Below are 13,441 nucleotides of genomic sequence, written 5' to 3'. Positions count from 1 at the left end.
GCTAATTTTGATAGTGCTTACGCTTTATGGAAACTTATTGAAGCACATGAAGGAAAATTGGAGGCTATTCAACAAGCGTTGGAAAATCCCGCTTTGAGCTCTAAGGAAGCCTCATCCCCATGTACAATACCACTAGGTGATAACCCTAGTGAGGTATGCGATAACAATGATATTCTTACTTTTGATGAACTTGCTCTTGAGTTTGAGAAATTACACAATTGCTATATTGATGTAAAGAGTAAGTATTCTAATATGAAATCCACTCATGAAACTCTAGCTACTAAATTTAATTTTATTGCAAATAAAAATATAATTCTTAAAGAATGCAATGAAAATTTGAAAATTAAAAATGCTAGTTTGCTTCATGAAAAACGTGATGCTATGTTAGAAGTAGTTAAGTTAAAATCTATGATGAGTAATCTTGTTTATCCTACTTCTAGTAGCAATGCTTGTATGCACAATGATGAGTTGAATCAAATGAGAAAAAGAATATCTACTCTAGATTCAACACTAAACACTTGTATTGCTAATAATAAAAAGCTTATGGACTTATGTGCAAAGTTCAATGTGAGTTCTTCTAAGAAACCTATTCACTATGCACATATGTATGACAAAATTCACAAATGTTCTATTTGCGGTCTTAAAGGCCATTTAGCTCAATTTTGTCATAATGCACCAAAAATTGACAAGCCTACACATGATTGTGCATCCCATCAAGCTTCATCATCACATACTCATGTACACACACATAGTGTAAATCATAAACATGCTTATGTGTACAAATGTGATTATTGTGGTCGTGTTGGTCACTTGGCCATGTTTTGTTACGATTTGAAAAGAAATTATCGTTTGCAAAATAATTACAAAGGAAAATCTATTTTTGCAAATGAACCACGTGCATTCTATTTCGGTCAACGTAAACCATTTAAACCTCTACATTGCACAAATTGCAATCGTATGGGTCACGTTTATAATTTTTGCTTTGATCGTATCGGTGCACAAAATGCGCCCAAACGGGTTCATAACCCTAGGGCCTTGGATTTAAATGCTAGGGGTCATGTCCCATGTTCTAGTGGTACCAAAATGATTTGGGTACCAAAAGGACTTATATAGTATTTTTTAAATGATTTGTTTTTGTTTTGTTTTGGAAATTTTTTTTTTTTTTTTGCTTTGAACGACAAATTATATTCCTTATGTCAAAATAAACTATTTATATGTTTTTTAATAGTCAAAATTACTTATATATATCTCATAAAACTTTAGTAGACTGTAAAACATATTTCCAGAAGAGTTTATAGTAAAAATTATTTCAAAAACCACTTTTTATGTTTATCTGCCCTCTTACTCCCTTTCGGTCGACCGACCCGGTCGACCGACGGTTATCTGTAAGCATTCCGGTCGACCACGTCGGTCGACCGAAATTAAATTCCTACAGGTAGAGGTTTTCGATTTACTGGGTTTCGGTCTTTATTGGGTTTCTGTTTTTAAACCTGAACTGCTCATCACCACTGATCCTCTCTTGGATCAATCTCAGCCGTTCCTTCACCATCTTCTAGATCCGACTCCTCATTTCCTCTTTCATTCCGAAAATCTTCCCAAATCCATCGGTTTCTCTTCTCGGTCGCTTCATCCATCGACCGAAGCTCCTTTCCTCCATCGATTTACGTCGGATATTGCTAGGTAATGATCTCTTTTTCATCTACTTAATCTTATTTCATTGCCCTAGTATCTATTCTTCTTATCTAGGGTTTTAGTTTTAGGGCATTTGGTTAATCTGCTCTAAATTTGTTTTATGTTTACAGGAAATTAAAAAATTTCTTTTATCTTGTCTGAAACCCTAGCTAATCATGCCTCCCAAGCCCCACAAAAAGAGGTCTAAACCCGAATCTAGTTCTTCCTCTGTAAAAGCCTCACATTATGAGGATTATTTGCTGTTTAAACCTCTTGTTAGGAAATATAGGGAACTGTGTAAACTGAAGATTCTCCCAACTAGGTATATCAAGTATCCTGAACTGGCCATCTATAACACTCAGTCTATTCTTCATAATGTTGGGTTGGATAAATTGTTTGATGAAAGTCTTAAAGTTCCTTATTATCCTTTCTTAGTTTATCTGTTTTATGCTAACTTGTCCACATCATCCTCTGCTGATGGTAGTTTGACCATCTCCTCCTCTGTTAAAAATGTGGCAATAGCTTTTACTGCCAACGAACTTGCGGGGATTCTTCAAATCCCAACAAGTGACGTTGAACTCAGGTCTATTGAGCTTAGTGATCCTGCAGTCAATCATCAAATGTTTTCACCCGGATGCTCATATCCTATGAACAACAATTCCCTTAATCCAATTGCCAGAATTGTTGCTCAAAATTTGATTCCTAAGACTGGTAGTTTTGATCACTTCGCCTCTGACAAGATTAATGTTGTTTATGCCATTTTTGCTAAAATCAAAGTTGATTGGGCTACTATCTTTGTCAATAACATGGCATCTAAACATACCAAGTTTCTACCCTTTGGTTCCTTTTTCACTCTCATTTTTCAACATTTCAATGTTGACCTCACTAATGAACCTAAGGTTGAACCCAAGAGAGATTTCTTTGATAAAGTTTCACTTTCCAGAATGCAACTATCTCTTGACTCCACTCCTAAACCATCTTCTCACTCCCGTTCTAGAGCCTCTACTTCTTCCACTTCTTCCACTTCTGATTTGTGACCGTCTTGATCGCCTTAAGACTCGAGTCTCATCTATTCAGAAGGATGTTAGGACTATTCTTTCATACCAGCGTCAGTCTCTCGGGAATGTTAGGACTATTCTTTCATACCAGCGTCAGTCTCTCGGGATCCCTTCTAATTCTGAGTCTGATTCTAGTGAGGATTCTCTCGGGATCCCTTCTAATTCTGAGTCTGATTCTAGTGAGGATTCTGCTGGTGGCTCAGGTGGTGATGGTGGTGGTGATGGTGATGGTGAGGGTGATCGTGATGATGATGGTAGTAGTGATGGTGATGATGATGATGTTGAAGGAGGTGATGACTGATTGAGTTTCTTCTTGTGATGCTTTTATGCTTTCGTCTGAGTTGTAAACCTTGATAACTCTGTTTTTTTGGTGTAATAACTCTATGATGCTTTGTGGAACAGCTATGTATGGTTTTGTGTGAAGTTTTATGTATGATTTGCTATCTCGTGGACAAACCTATGTTTATGCAAAAATATGTTGTTTCTAATGCCTATATGATGTTTTTGTGGCTTATTATGTTCAGTTTATTTCTTTTATAAATCAATGCATTGTTGAAACAACTTTCATGATTTGGTGTGAAGCAAATAAGTTGCTTATCATGAGTCTTTTGCACTATTTAAGTTTTGTATATTTATGCACATCTATGATGCTTAAATGATGATTTGTAATTGCCTATGCTAGTTTATCGTTTTATGATAAATGCATGGTTAAGAGAATAATCATGTTTTGTTACTTGTATTTTTTTTATGCATAAGTTTGATGGATAGTTGTTGGTTTAGCTCCTGTATATATGCTCTATTGATGTCATTCAGTCTATTTGACAGGGGGAGCCTTTTCTTTATTTTTCTTATCTAAGCTTATAAGCAGGGGGAGCATTGCTCCTATCTCTCATTTTTCCCTCTTTTTGATGTTGTCAAAGGGGGAGAAAAATACCACATATAGCTTACAAATTAATTCTGTTATATATGGTCATGTATGTTTTATATATATGGTCATTTATTCTTGTGTTGGCTTATATGTGGATTATCAGTGTATACTTTATATTCATGTATAAATTGTTTGCCATCATCAAAAAGGGGGAGATTGTTGACCCTATAGTTTTGATGATGATTTGACAAACAATTTATTACTAATAAGTTTTTCTAGTGTTTTGTGTTTCTTTGTTCTCTTTTCAGGTATTTCAACACGCGTCATTAAAGCGTTAAAGATTCAAGTTCATCTGCATGAATTTACCTGGGTATTTGTTTAGTTTTCTTATATATATTGTATGATGATATCTAAGCTCAATATATATACACTTAACACGATTTTTGACGTTTTCTATCATATAGATGATTTTTCATTAAACGTTGTTAAAATATCTTTATCTCTTGTTTACAGCTCTCTCATACTTTATTATATACATATAATATATGCACAATATATATATGAATATTTACAAGTCCTATATCAACTTTCACTTTCATAAAAATACAGGTTTTCTAAGCATTTTTCAAAAACAGGTAGTTTTCACAAACGAAATTTGTTTTTCCAAAATTTCCTTTTCAAACATGTTCATTTCATCATTTATAAACTTTCCCCAAAGTTTCACTATTTTTGGATATGAATTGATATTTTTTAACGAATTTTCAAAACTGCCCAAAACCTGTCTTTTTACCCATATCAGTTTTCGGTCGACCGATACGGTCGACCGACGGTAGTCTGTTTTCTGAGAATTTTCAAGTGTTTTCCGATCGACCGGAATTTTCTGTCGGTCGACCGAATTTCCATCGGTCGCCTAAATTTACGTCGGTCGATGGTAGCGTTAAACATTGTTTCTCAGGGTTTTTGAAAGCTAATCCGGTCGACGTACGGTCGATGCCGACGAGTTGACAAAATGAGCCTAACGGCTAGTTTTTCAAATGGACTTTTTGGTCTTTTACCTTCTTCTAGCTGTTGTATTGGGGTGCTATATATACCCCATTGCTGATCTTCTACTCCAACAACCAAGAAATCTAAGTTTATTGTTTAGCAAGATATTAATCGCGTTTAAGAGCTGTTTAAGAGTTGTTTCATTAATCTATTTTCAAGAGAAAGTTTTTCTACAACAAGAAGAGGCTCTCATATTCTTGTACACCGAGAGAAGTGTGAGGAGAGAGAGACGGGGTCAAATCCAATAGGAGTGGCGTCGATTGACGAACCTAGGGAGAGGTTGTAATCGAGCACTTGAGGAGGAGGACACGGGCTAGGTTCCTACACTTAGTGTGTAAAGTGTGATTGTTGAGTGATTGTGTAGTGTGAGAGTTTTCGGTGAACTTGTAAACCGAGTGTGTAGAAGTTCCGGCTTCCAAACCGGATTGTGATAGTGGATATCTCCTCGAGGTGAGGAGCGGGGACGTAGGTCGTGGGGACCGAACCTCGTGAACATATCGTGTGTTTGTGTTTTGGTTGGCGTACATATTATTCATCTATATTGCTCATATTCATTCTTGCAAGAACAAATTGATCAACATAATTTTAATTGCTATTAATTGGGATTAGATTAGCATAAGACCCTAATCACCCCCCTCTAGGGTCTAACATACTTTAGTAGACAGAAGTGTAGCATGAGCAAGATCTTCCTCTGTGGTCTTCATGAAGGAGACGTTAGCAGCCTGAAGCATGACATTATCAAAAGGTTCTCACATCAACGAGAACCCTTGTAAGCTCAGATTATCTCCAAGCCTTGCTTCTCCACCTTGAAGAGAAGCCTAGCATTCAAGCCCTCCTTCTTGATCTCTGGTCATGAAGAGCAGGCGAAGATTGAGTCAATGGTTAAGAGGAAGAAGAACTTCTCTTTCCATTATTTTTTGTCTTTGAGATGTTCGAAACTAGCGAGAATCCACCGGTTGACTAAAAATAAAATTCTCTCTCGTCCTTGTCAACTTTGGCACATAACAAATGACCCAGGATGCCCAGGGTTGGCTTGATCTCCACCCAGTGGTAGATGATGAGAAAGGTGGTCAAGAAAGCCACCGAGTTAGGCTTCAATTGGACCGGCGATGTTCCAAGGTCTTAAAATGCTTTCTGAGAAAGAGGTGTAGAGGCAAGCGGATGTTGTAGTCAAGATGTTGCTGATACATCAGTATCTCGTCACCTCCATGGTGATAGAAGGAGCAATCAGATAGTAGGATGGACGTAAAAAGGAGTTGGGGATGTTGTACTCCTTCACCACCTCTACTCCTTCACCACCTCGCGATGTCATCATGAAGGACTGACTATTTGTACCCACAGAGTAGTAAGATCCGTGCCTCGTTAGGAACTAAGGAAGATTACAAACCAGGTGCAATCAAAGAAGACAAAAAGGATGATTAGAGCTCTAAAGACTAGAGATGCAGAAAATTCTAGGACTTGAAATTTAGGAATCACAAAGAAGATAAAAAAGGGGTGAAGATACTTATAGGCGCTAACTAACATTCGACGGACAACACATGGCCAAATTAGAGCAGATGAGATTGGGTCCCTAGGATACGCTGTTGATCCTCATCAATCGAAGCATGCTATCACTAAAAATCCAGGTGCGACCTTTATAAACATGAATATTTTCTATCTTTTGACTATGTTTCACCTTCGATTTCTTGTTATTTTATGCGATTTCCTTATGTTTTGGCCATGTTTAGCTCCCTTGTTCTTGTTTACTGCTCTCTTTGTGTATTGTATAGGAAACATTGGAGCTAAGCACGGATTCGGAGCCAAGGAGGAGTCAAGGAATATATGGAAAGAGGCTACACGGTCCCCCAGTGTCCAACAACACCAGAGTGTTGAAGTGCAGAAGAAAAACCAGAAAGAATAGAGCAACAAAGTTGAACACGGTCTGGTCGTGTCGATCTACACGACCGTGTTGGACGTCAGCATTCAGTTTCTCACACGATTTTAAAAGATTTGACGGTATTATCAGTTAACATATCTTTTCCAGACTTTAAAAAGGACGGCTAGAGGCATCTGAAGGGGGTGGCTGGCTTGAGATTTTTCTCTTTTTCTTTCTTCTTCTTTTTTTCCAAATCTTTCTACAACTTTGTTTAGGATTTCTTTTGATTTGTAATCTGCTGATTGTGGAGAATTGTGTTCAACATCTCGACTTCGACACTCGGTTTATTTTTCTAATCTATCTTGTTTTCTTGATTATGATTATGATCTTATATATTGTTATTATGTTTTCTATTTCAATTATGTGTGAGTAATCATTTTTTCTAGGATTGAATTAGGTTCGATTATGGTTGTAAATCAATGAATTGATTCTGTCGTTATTGCTAATCGTTCGATTTGTATTATTCAATTACTAGTATTTGATTGCCTAGGGTTAATTCAATTGGCCATTGATTTGACTTTTAGGATGTTAATTTATACTGAAAGGTTGAATGACGCCGAAAAATAGTAATTGAACGGGAATTGATTGATCACGAAAATAGGATGGTTAATGATTCTCGGGAACGTAAAGGACTAACGTGAACTTAATGGGTTTAATTTGGTTTAGCACCATAAAAATAGGTTGTTAGGCTGAATTAAGCACGACTTCTAGTCGACAAAAGAGGCTAATAGTTAACATAGGTTAGTCGTTCCTAATGAATTGAGTGGTTCGATAACAATTGATTAATTTGTTGATTCAAACCAGAGTTGAAACCAAAGTTCGAACTTAGGTTCTTTTAATTGTTTGAATCTGTTATTCATACCAACTAGTTAGCTCATCATTTTTCTATTATTAAAACCAAACCTCCTAATACAATTGGTTTAGATAGTCATAAACAGTGAAAACCAGTAATTAACAACGAAGTCCCTGAGGATACGACCTTGTATCACTACAACGATATCCGTGCACTTGCGGATTGGGGCAATCAAACCTTTACTAACGACAGCGCATTATTCACTGTCTTACATAGGATGGCCCGGATCCCTAGGGCAACAAAGATGAAATTGTTAAGTTTCTCTTAAACCCGGGTTCTCCAAGTTCGAGTGAAAAGGGCCAATGTTATAACCTAAAAATCATAAGTTCGATAAGACCTTAAAAGTCATCCACATGTTAGTCGGGCGGGTTAGATCATGTGACCAAAACACCCAACCCGAATATAGACAAAGTAATAAGCCTCAGAATCCACCAAGGGTTGTTCTTTGAATCCACAAAGAATGATCTTTAAATTCACGAATAACTTTGAATTCACAAAGAGAATATGATAAAGAGGAAATTTTATTGATGAAAAGTTATCTTATCTAAAAACTTTGGAGTTACATGTCTTTTCTTAAATAAAAAACAAAGTAGACTCCTAATAATACTAGAATTATAAATAAAAAAAAGGAAGTATCAAATCCTACACTAAAAAGACTCCCCATAATAGAAGAAACAAATCAGTCCAACATAAATTTCAATTGAATTTGTTTTCTAATCTAAATAGACCCCAATTTTATTACTAAAAATAAACTAAATGCTGATTATTTTTATATTTTTACTAAAATTCGATGATACTAATGTAATTTCAGGAATATGTCAATTTGAATATGGCTTCTTATCATAGATATAGACGATTTTTATATAATATGTCAACATCCACCATCCAGATTAAGAAATATGATTGTTTCTTTGCAGGCAAGTAAATAATTCATCTGCATCCGCATTTGACTTACGAAGGTCCCACTTCTCCATGAATTTGCTTGTTATATATCTTACATCACAAGCCAACCCTTCAACAGTCCAACTCTTACTCTAAAGGTGTCTTCGAGTCAGAATACATCAAAGAAAGCCCGAGTCCAAGTTGAAAGGCGTCTTTAGGTTAGACTCCACCGGAAAATACTAGTCCCAAGGCAAGGAAAGGAATGTGATAGCCTCATTGGCATTGCTCGCATTAAATGCACAGCCAGACATTATAAATGACTAGTCGAACGTTGCTAGCACTCCGCTACCCAATCGCCATCGTATTAAAAGCATGGTCAGACGTTTTAATGACTCCTCGAATGCCGCCCATATTGCACCACCCTATTGCTATCACATTAAATGCGATGAAAACGGCTCCTCGGGTTCGCTCTATTGATTGTTGATACATGTAAAGTAGAAATAAAAATGTCTACTTTGCTGGTCAAATCGGATTACCAATTTGCTGCTACACTCTCCTATAGATAGATGCTACTTCCACCATTCAAAGGTCTAAACTATCTAAACCCTAAACTAAATTCTGCATTTGTCTTCATACTGCTTTTATCAGTCGCTGACTTGAGCGCTAGAGGGCATATCGGGGGAAATCTCCTCCGGAGCCTCTAACGCCTGCTACTTGTGCATGGACCTGCTTCTCAAGCATCTCCCCAGTTTATGAGCCATTAGAAGAGATCAATGGACTCCTAATCCTCTCCTAATATTACCCTACTCATAAATTAACTTTGTGACATAAAGAATTTCTTTCTGGCTCTTATAATGACAATAAAATTTAATAAATCACATGAATAATTAACTGGCTATAACGCTTTCATATTTAACAATCAATGCTCAAGCAATCATAGCTAAGTCAATTATACATTTATAATTGTGTTGCGAAGGCATAATAATGACCATATTCTTATTTGTTTCCTTGTGTCAAAATCTGCCGGCCATTTTATTTGACATAATTTTGTTAACCGGTATCTTTTACTTCACGTGAAATAGATCATAGTTAACGCACAAAAAATTTCTTAACCTATAATTGCTATTTCCTAATTGCCAAATTACTATAATCGGTCACAAAATAACCTCAAAGTCGATGACATCACCATCTGGACGTTATTTGCAAAACTAAACTTGTCAAAGTCCTTCTATGCAACATAGCTTCCCCTACCCTTTTTAATGCAGCTCGCTCCGCTTCTCAAATCGCCGCCTCGACAAAATCCTTCCCGAAAAAAAATTCTCAGCTTCCAAGATTTAGAAAGAAATATGGACATCGACGACGACGACGAGTTCGGCGATCTCTACACCGACGTCATCCGACCTCTATCCATCTCCTCCTCAGGTCCTAACCCCTCTCAGGATCCCCTTACCATCACCGGCAGTGACCGGATCCCGACCAAAAACCCTAGCCTCAGTCGCCCTCTCGAAACCCTGGACTCGTTCTCTGGCGAGAATCCGAAGGAGGACTGGCTCCCAGACAATTGGAACGATGAAGGCGACGACGACAGCAACGTCCCTGTCCCTGTCCCTGTCAAAGCCAAGGTCGAAGTCGAGGCTAGGGTTTCTGGATCAATTGGAAAGGATGAGGCATCTAGGGTTTCTGAAGCTGAGGATTTCAAGATCGGGAATCTCGATCAAGAACCGGTGATCCCCGGGTTGTCCACTGCTTCTCTACCTAGGGTTTCTAATGCTGATGATGACTGGGACAATGATAGCGACAGCGAGGACGATCTTCAGATCGTGCTGAATGACAATCATCACATGCCAATGGGCGCGATGGATGATGATGATGATGGGGAAGAGGATTTGGTTATTGTTACCGATAACGATCAGCAGCAGCATCACCATCAGCAGGGGATTGAGGAGCAGGATTGGGGCGAAGGAGAGCTGCCTTCGGCGGCGGCTGATGGAGAGAGAAAAGAGGGTTCGGAGGCGACAAAAGTAAATGGAGCTGTTGCGGTTGTCTCTGGCGGGCCGAGGATTGGTTATAGTCATGGGTTTCATCCGCAGCATCATTCTATGTACAAGGTATCAGATCCTTTTGATGTAAAAATTGTAACTAGTGGGAATTTTTTTATACATGTTTTAGTCTTGGTTAGCTTGCATTTTGTAAATTACATGGAACCTTTTAGATGGAATGAATGAGTACTTGATTGTTTTTGAATGTACAGTGATATCGAGTTTATCAAAAGACACAAAAAGAGTAATTCTGCAGCTATTTTACTTTTTGTTTGCGTTTTAATGAGAACTGATTTGCGGTTTCCTATTTCCTCGATAAGAGAATTGGCCTTCTACTTGTGGCAATGCGGAAAATGCACACAATGTTGGCAATTGGTCATAAATTTTAAATCTTCTACAAGCTTGGCAAATTGGTCGTAAATTTCAAATCTTCTACATGATTCTCTGTTTATGTGCGTATCAAATGTGATTTCAAGATGTTTTCATAATGAAAGATTGGAAAACTTGTCTTAGCGACGGTACTATATGGAACTCTAGCAGATGAAGCCTTTGAAGATTTCATATATCATCCTTATTGACGAAGAAGCAACTTCCAATTATGTACATAATAAAGGTGATTTCAAGTATGTCTCACTCTTTCTTTCCTTGTGGGAGGGTAATGGATCCAATCTCCTAATCTGCAGTGAAAGGGGTTATAAGAGTCAGGAAATGCAGCTTGCACTATTTTGCAGAAGGATTCAAGTTCACATCTAAGAAGTGATTATTCTTCATGATTGCTTATCTGAGTCTGAAAGACATGGATGTTCCTTATCAAGTACCACAGTGGTAGATCACCGTATAGTCATATATAGAATGAATGTTGAATACCATTACCATCTCTCTGCTTAATCGGTGTTAGGATGGTTTTTCTATTCTTTAGAGCCATTTGTAATGGACTCGTCTAATATAACTTTTTTTTTCAATTCTAGTTCCATCACATAAAATCTTAAAGTTATATTGAGATTTAATGCAAAGTCTGCTCTGGGTGCTTGTATTCATTAGCATGGAGGTGTCTATAAAGCCAATGTACCAGCTTCTGTTATAGATTGAGGATACAGATGCCTATCAGATATTTATGAAATTCTTGAGTGCACTCCAGGATCCACATTGAGGGACATGTTGTTCTTCATTTTTTATTCCTATTAACTTGTGAATATCAAAATTCTGTTTGGATTAAGTGTTAGACACAAAGGAGTTATGGACCATCTTATTATTAAATTTTCTACAGAAGTGATGGCTCCTAGCTTTACCTGACATGTGGACACAATAAATATCTTTATTGACCCCCTTCTAAACATGTCAGTCAATCTGGGTAATGTTCCAATTTCCAACTTTATGCCATTATTTGGTAGATTTTGGATTTTTTCAGAATCGTGAATTGGGTGCAAAATGAAGTACAAGGGAAGAGAAGCATTGAAGATAAAAGATGAGTGTGAAATGTTGATTAGCTCATAACAAAGGGATCGAGAAAACAAATATTATGGTACCCAACAAAAAAAAAGGATTGCTGCAAGTCGGCCGGTGTTTTTTTTTTTTTTTTTTGGGGGGGGCGGGGTGTGGAGGGAGGGGAAGCTTAGCACAAATACTCTTCTTTTCTTCTAACTGTTCAGACGAAGAATAATCCAAACTGTTATTGTATACAGCTAGCTGCCTCAAAGACCTGTTTTCTTAAAATATAACTTCTTAAAGTAAACTAATAAAGATTCTACATACTGATATTTCATTGTTAATGCAGTCAAATGCATTGTTCTTGCGGTATATCTATAACTATCATGTTTTTGTCTGATCAGACGTCTTATTTTGCTCTACTTTTATGTTGTGTACAATTTCTAACTTTCATGAGCATGCAATATACCATTAAGTGATGTATCCTATAATAATTGCCTGCTTTTTTCTTCTAGACAAAATGATAATGACATCGTGTTTTCCCCTGATCTATTCTTGTTTGTGTGTGGAAATCCATCTCTTGTTGCATGATAACGTATGTTACCCGAGTACTTCTGTCATGAAGCCGTATCCGTACCTGACACATACTTGTACTAAAACTTCATGGACACTCCTTGGGTATATGCATACATTTATTCAAACATGTACTGAATTATATGATATATGTATTACCTTAAAACACTTGTCATGCTCTTCTTGGACGTAACCCTACAGTTCATATCTATTTCTAGGAACTAGTTAAACATTGGTCGGGTTTAGTAGTCGTGCTCCCTTAGGCCCTTACCTTACATTTTACAGATTTAGTGTGTCTTGTACCCGCATCCATACCGGTACCCATACCCATCTCCATGCAGCTCAGGAGATAACTGACTTTACCTTGTCTTCCACGGAAAGTTTACATGATTTCTCTTCCTATATTCTGACCAGAACTTTTCTTGGCATCAGTTGCATGTATGTTTCCTTTAATTTTCAATACTTTCATACTAGGAGGCGCCATTAGTAGTAAGCTTGCATTTAGGTCTGACGTGCATAATTTTGATTTTGATATTATAGTGTATTCATTTTAACCATTTACCTGTAACTTTTTTGCTGCTCAGTTTTCTTATTTCATAATTATATGGAGTCTTATATCTCTCCTCTCCCATTTTCCCTCCCTATGCAGTATGTAAGACCCGGTGTAGCAGCACCTGGTGCTCCTCCAGGTCAAATTCGTCCTCCTCCAACCATAGGTTCTTTTGGTGGTCGTGGGAGAGGTGACTGGAGACCTGCAGGCATTAGAGGTTTCCATTCTGGTTTTGGGCCTGGTTGGTCAAACAACCCATCCCGTGCTTTTGGTGGCGGATTAGATTTCAACCTGCCCTCACACAAGTAAGCTTGATATGCCTAAGAACAGTTTGGATTTTATTTTATATCTAATTTCTATAGTACATAGGTGCTTTAAACTCTGATGGCTTTTCTTATTTCTAGTTGATCCAAAGCATTTTTTGAATAGAACTTTCTTTAGTCTTGGTACAAAATTTCATGTCTCTGAGGAAAATTAACAAAATATGGTAAGATATATGTCCATATTTTTAGTCTTTTGTCCCAAGTCGGTCAGAATTTGTTGGTGAAAATTTTCATGTGTGT

At 37.3% G+C, this 13,441-nt stretch overlaps 1 protein-coding gene across 2 annotated transcripts in view; it reads left to right on the top strand.

Moving 5' to 3' along the window:
- The window catches only part of LOC109822685 (FIP1[V]-like protein), an 11,857-nt gene continuing 7,981 nt past the window's right edge, over positions 9,566 to 13,441 (top strand). For both annotated transcript variants that reach the window (XM_020388918.1, XM_020388917.1), the window contains exons 1-2: positions 9,566 to 10,399; positions 12,978 to 13,183. In XM_020388918.1, coding sequence (XP_020244507.1) covers positions 9,638 to 10,399; positions 12,978 to 13,183 — 968 coding nt within the window. In that variant the 5' untranslated portion in view covers positions 9,566 to 9,637. The remainder of the gene's footprint in view (positions 10,400 to 12,977; positions 13,184 to 13,441) is intronic.

This window comes from Asparagus officinalis, chromosome 8, assembly GCF_001876935.1.
Source record: "Asparagus officinalis chromosome 8, Aspof.V1, whole genome shotgun sequence".
NCBI classification, from domain to species: Eukaryota; Viridiplantae; Streptophyta; class Magnoliopsida; order Asparagales; family Asparagaceae; genus Asparagus; species Asparagus officinalis.
This window is presented reverse-complemented; position numbering and strand designations above follow the sequence as displayed.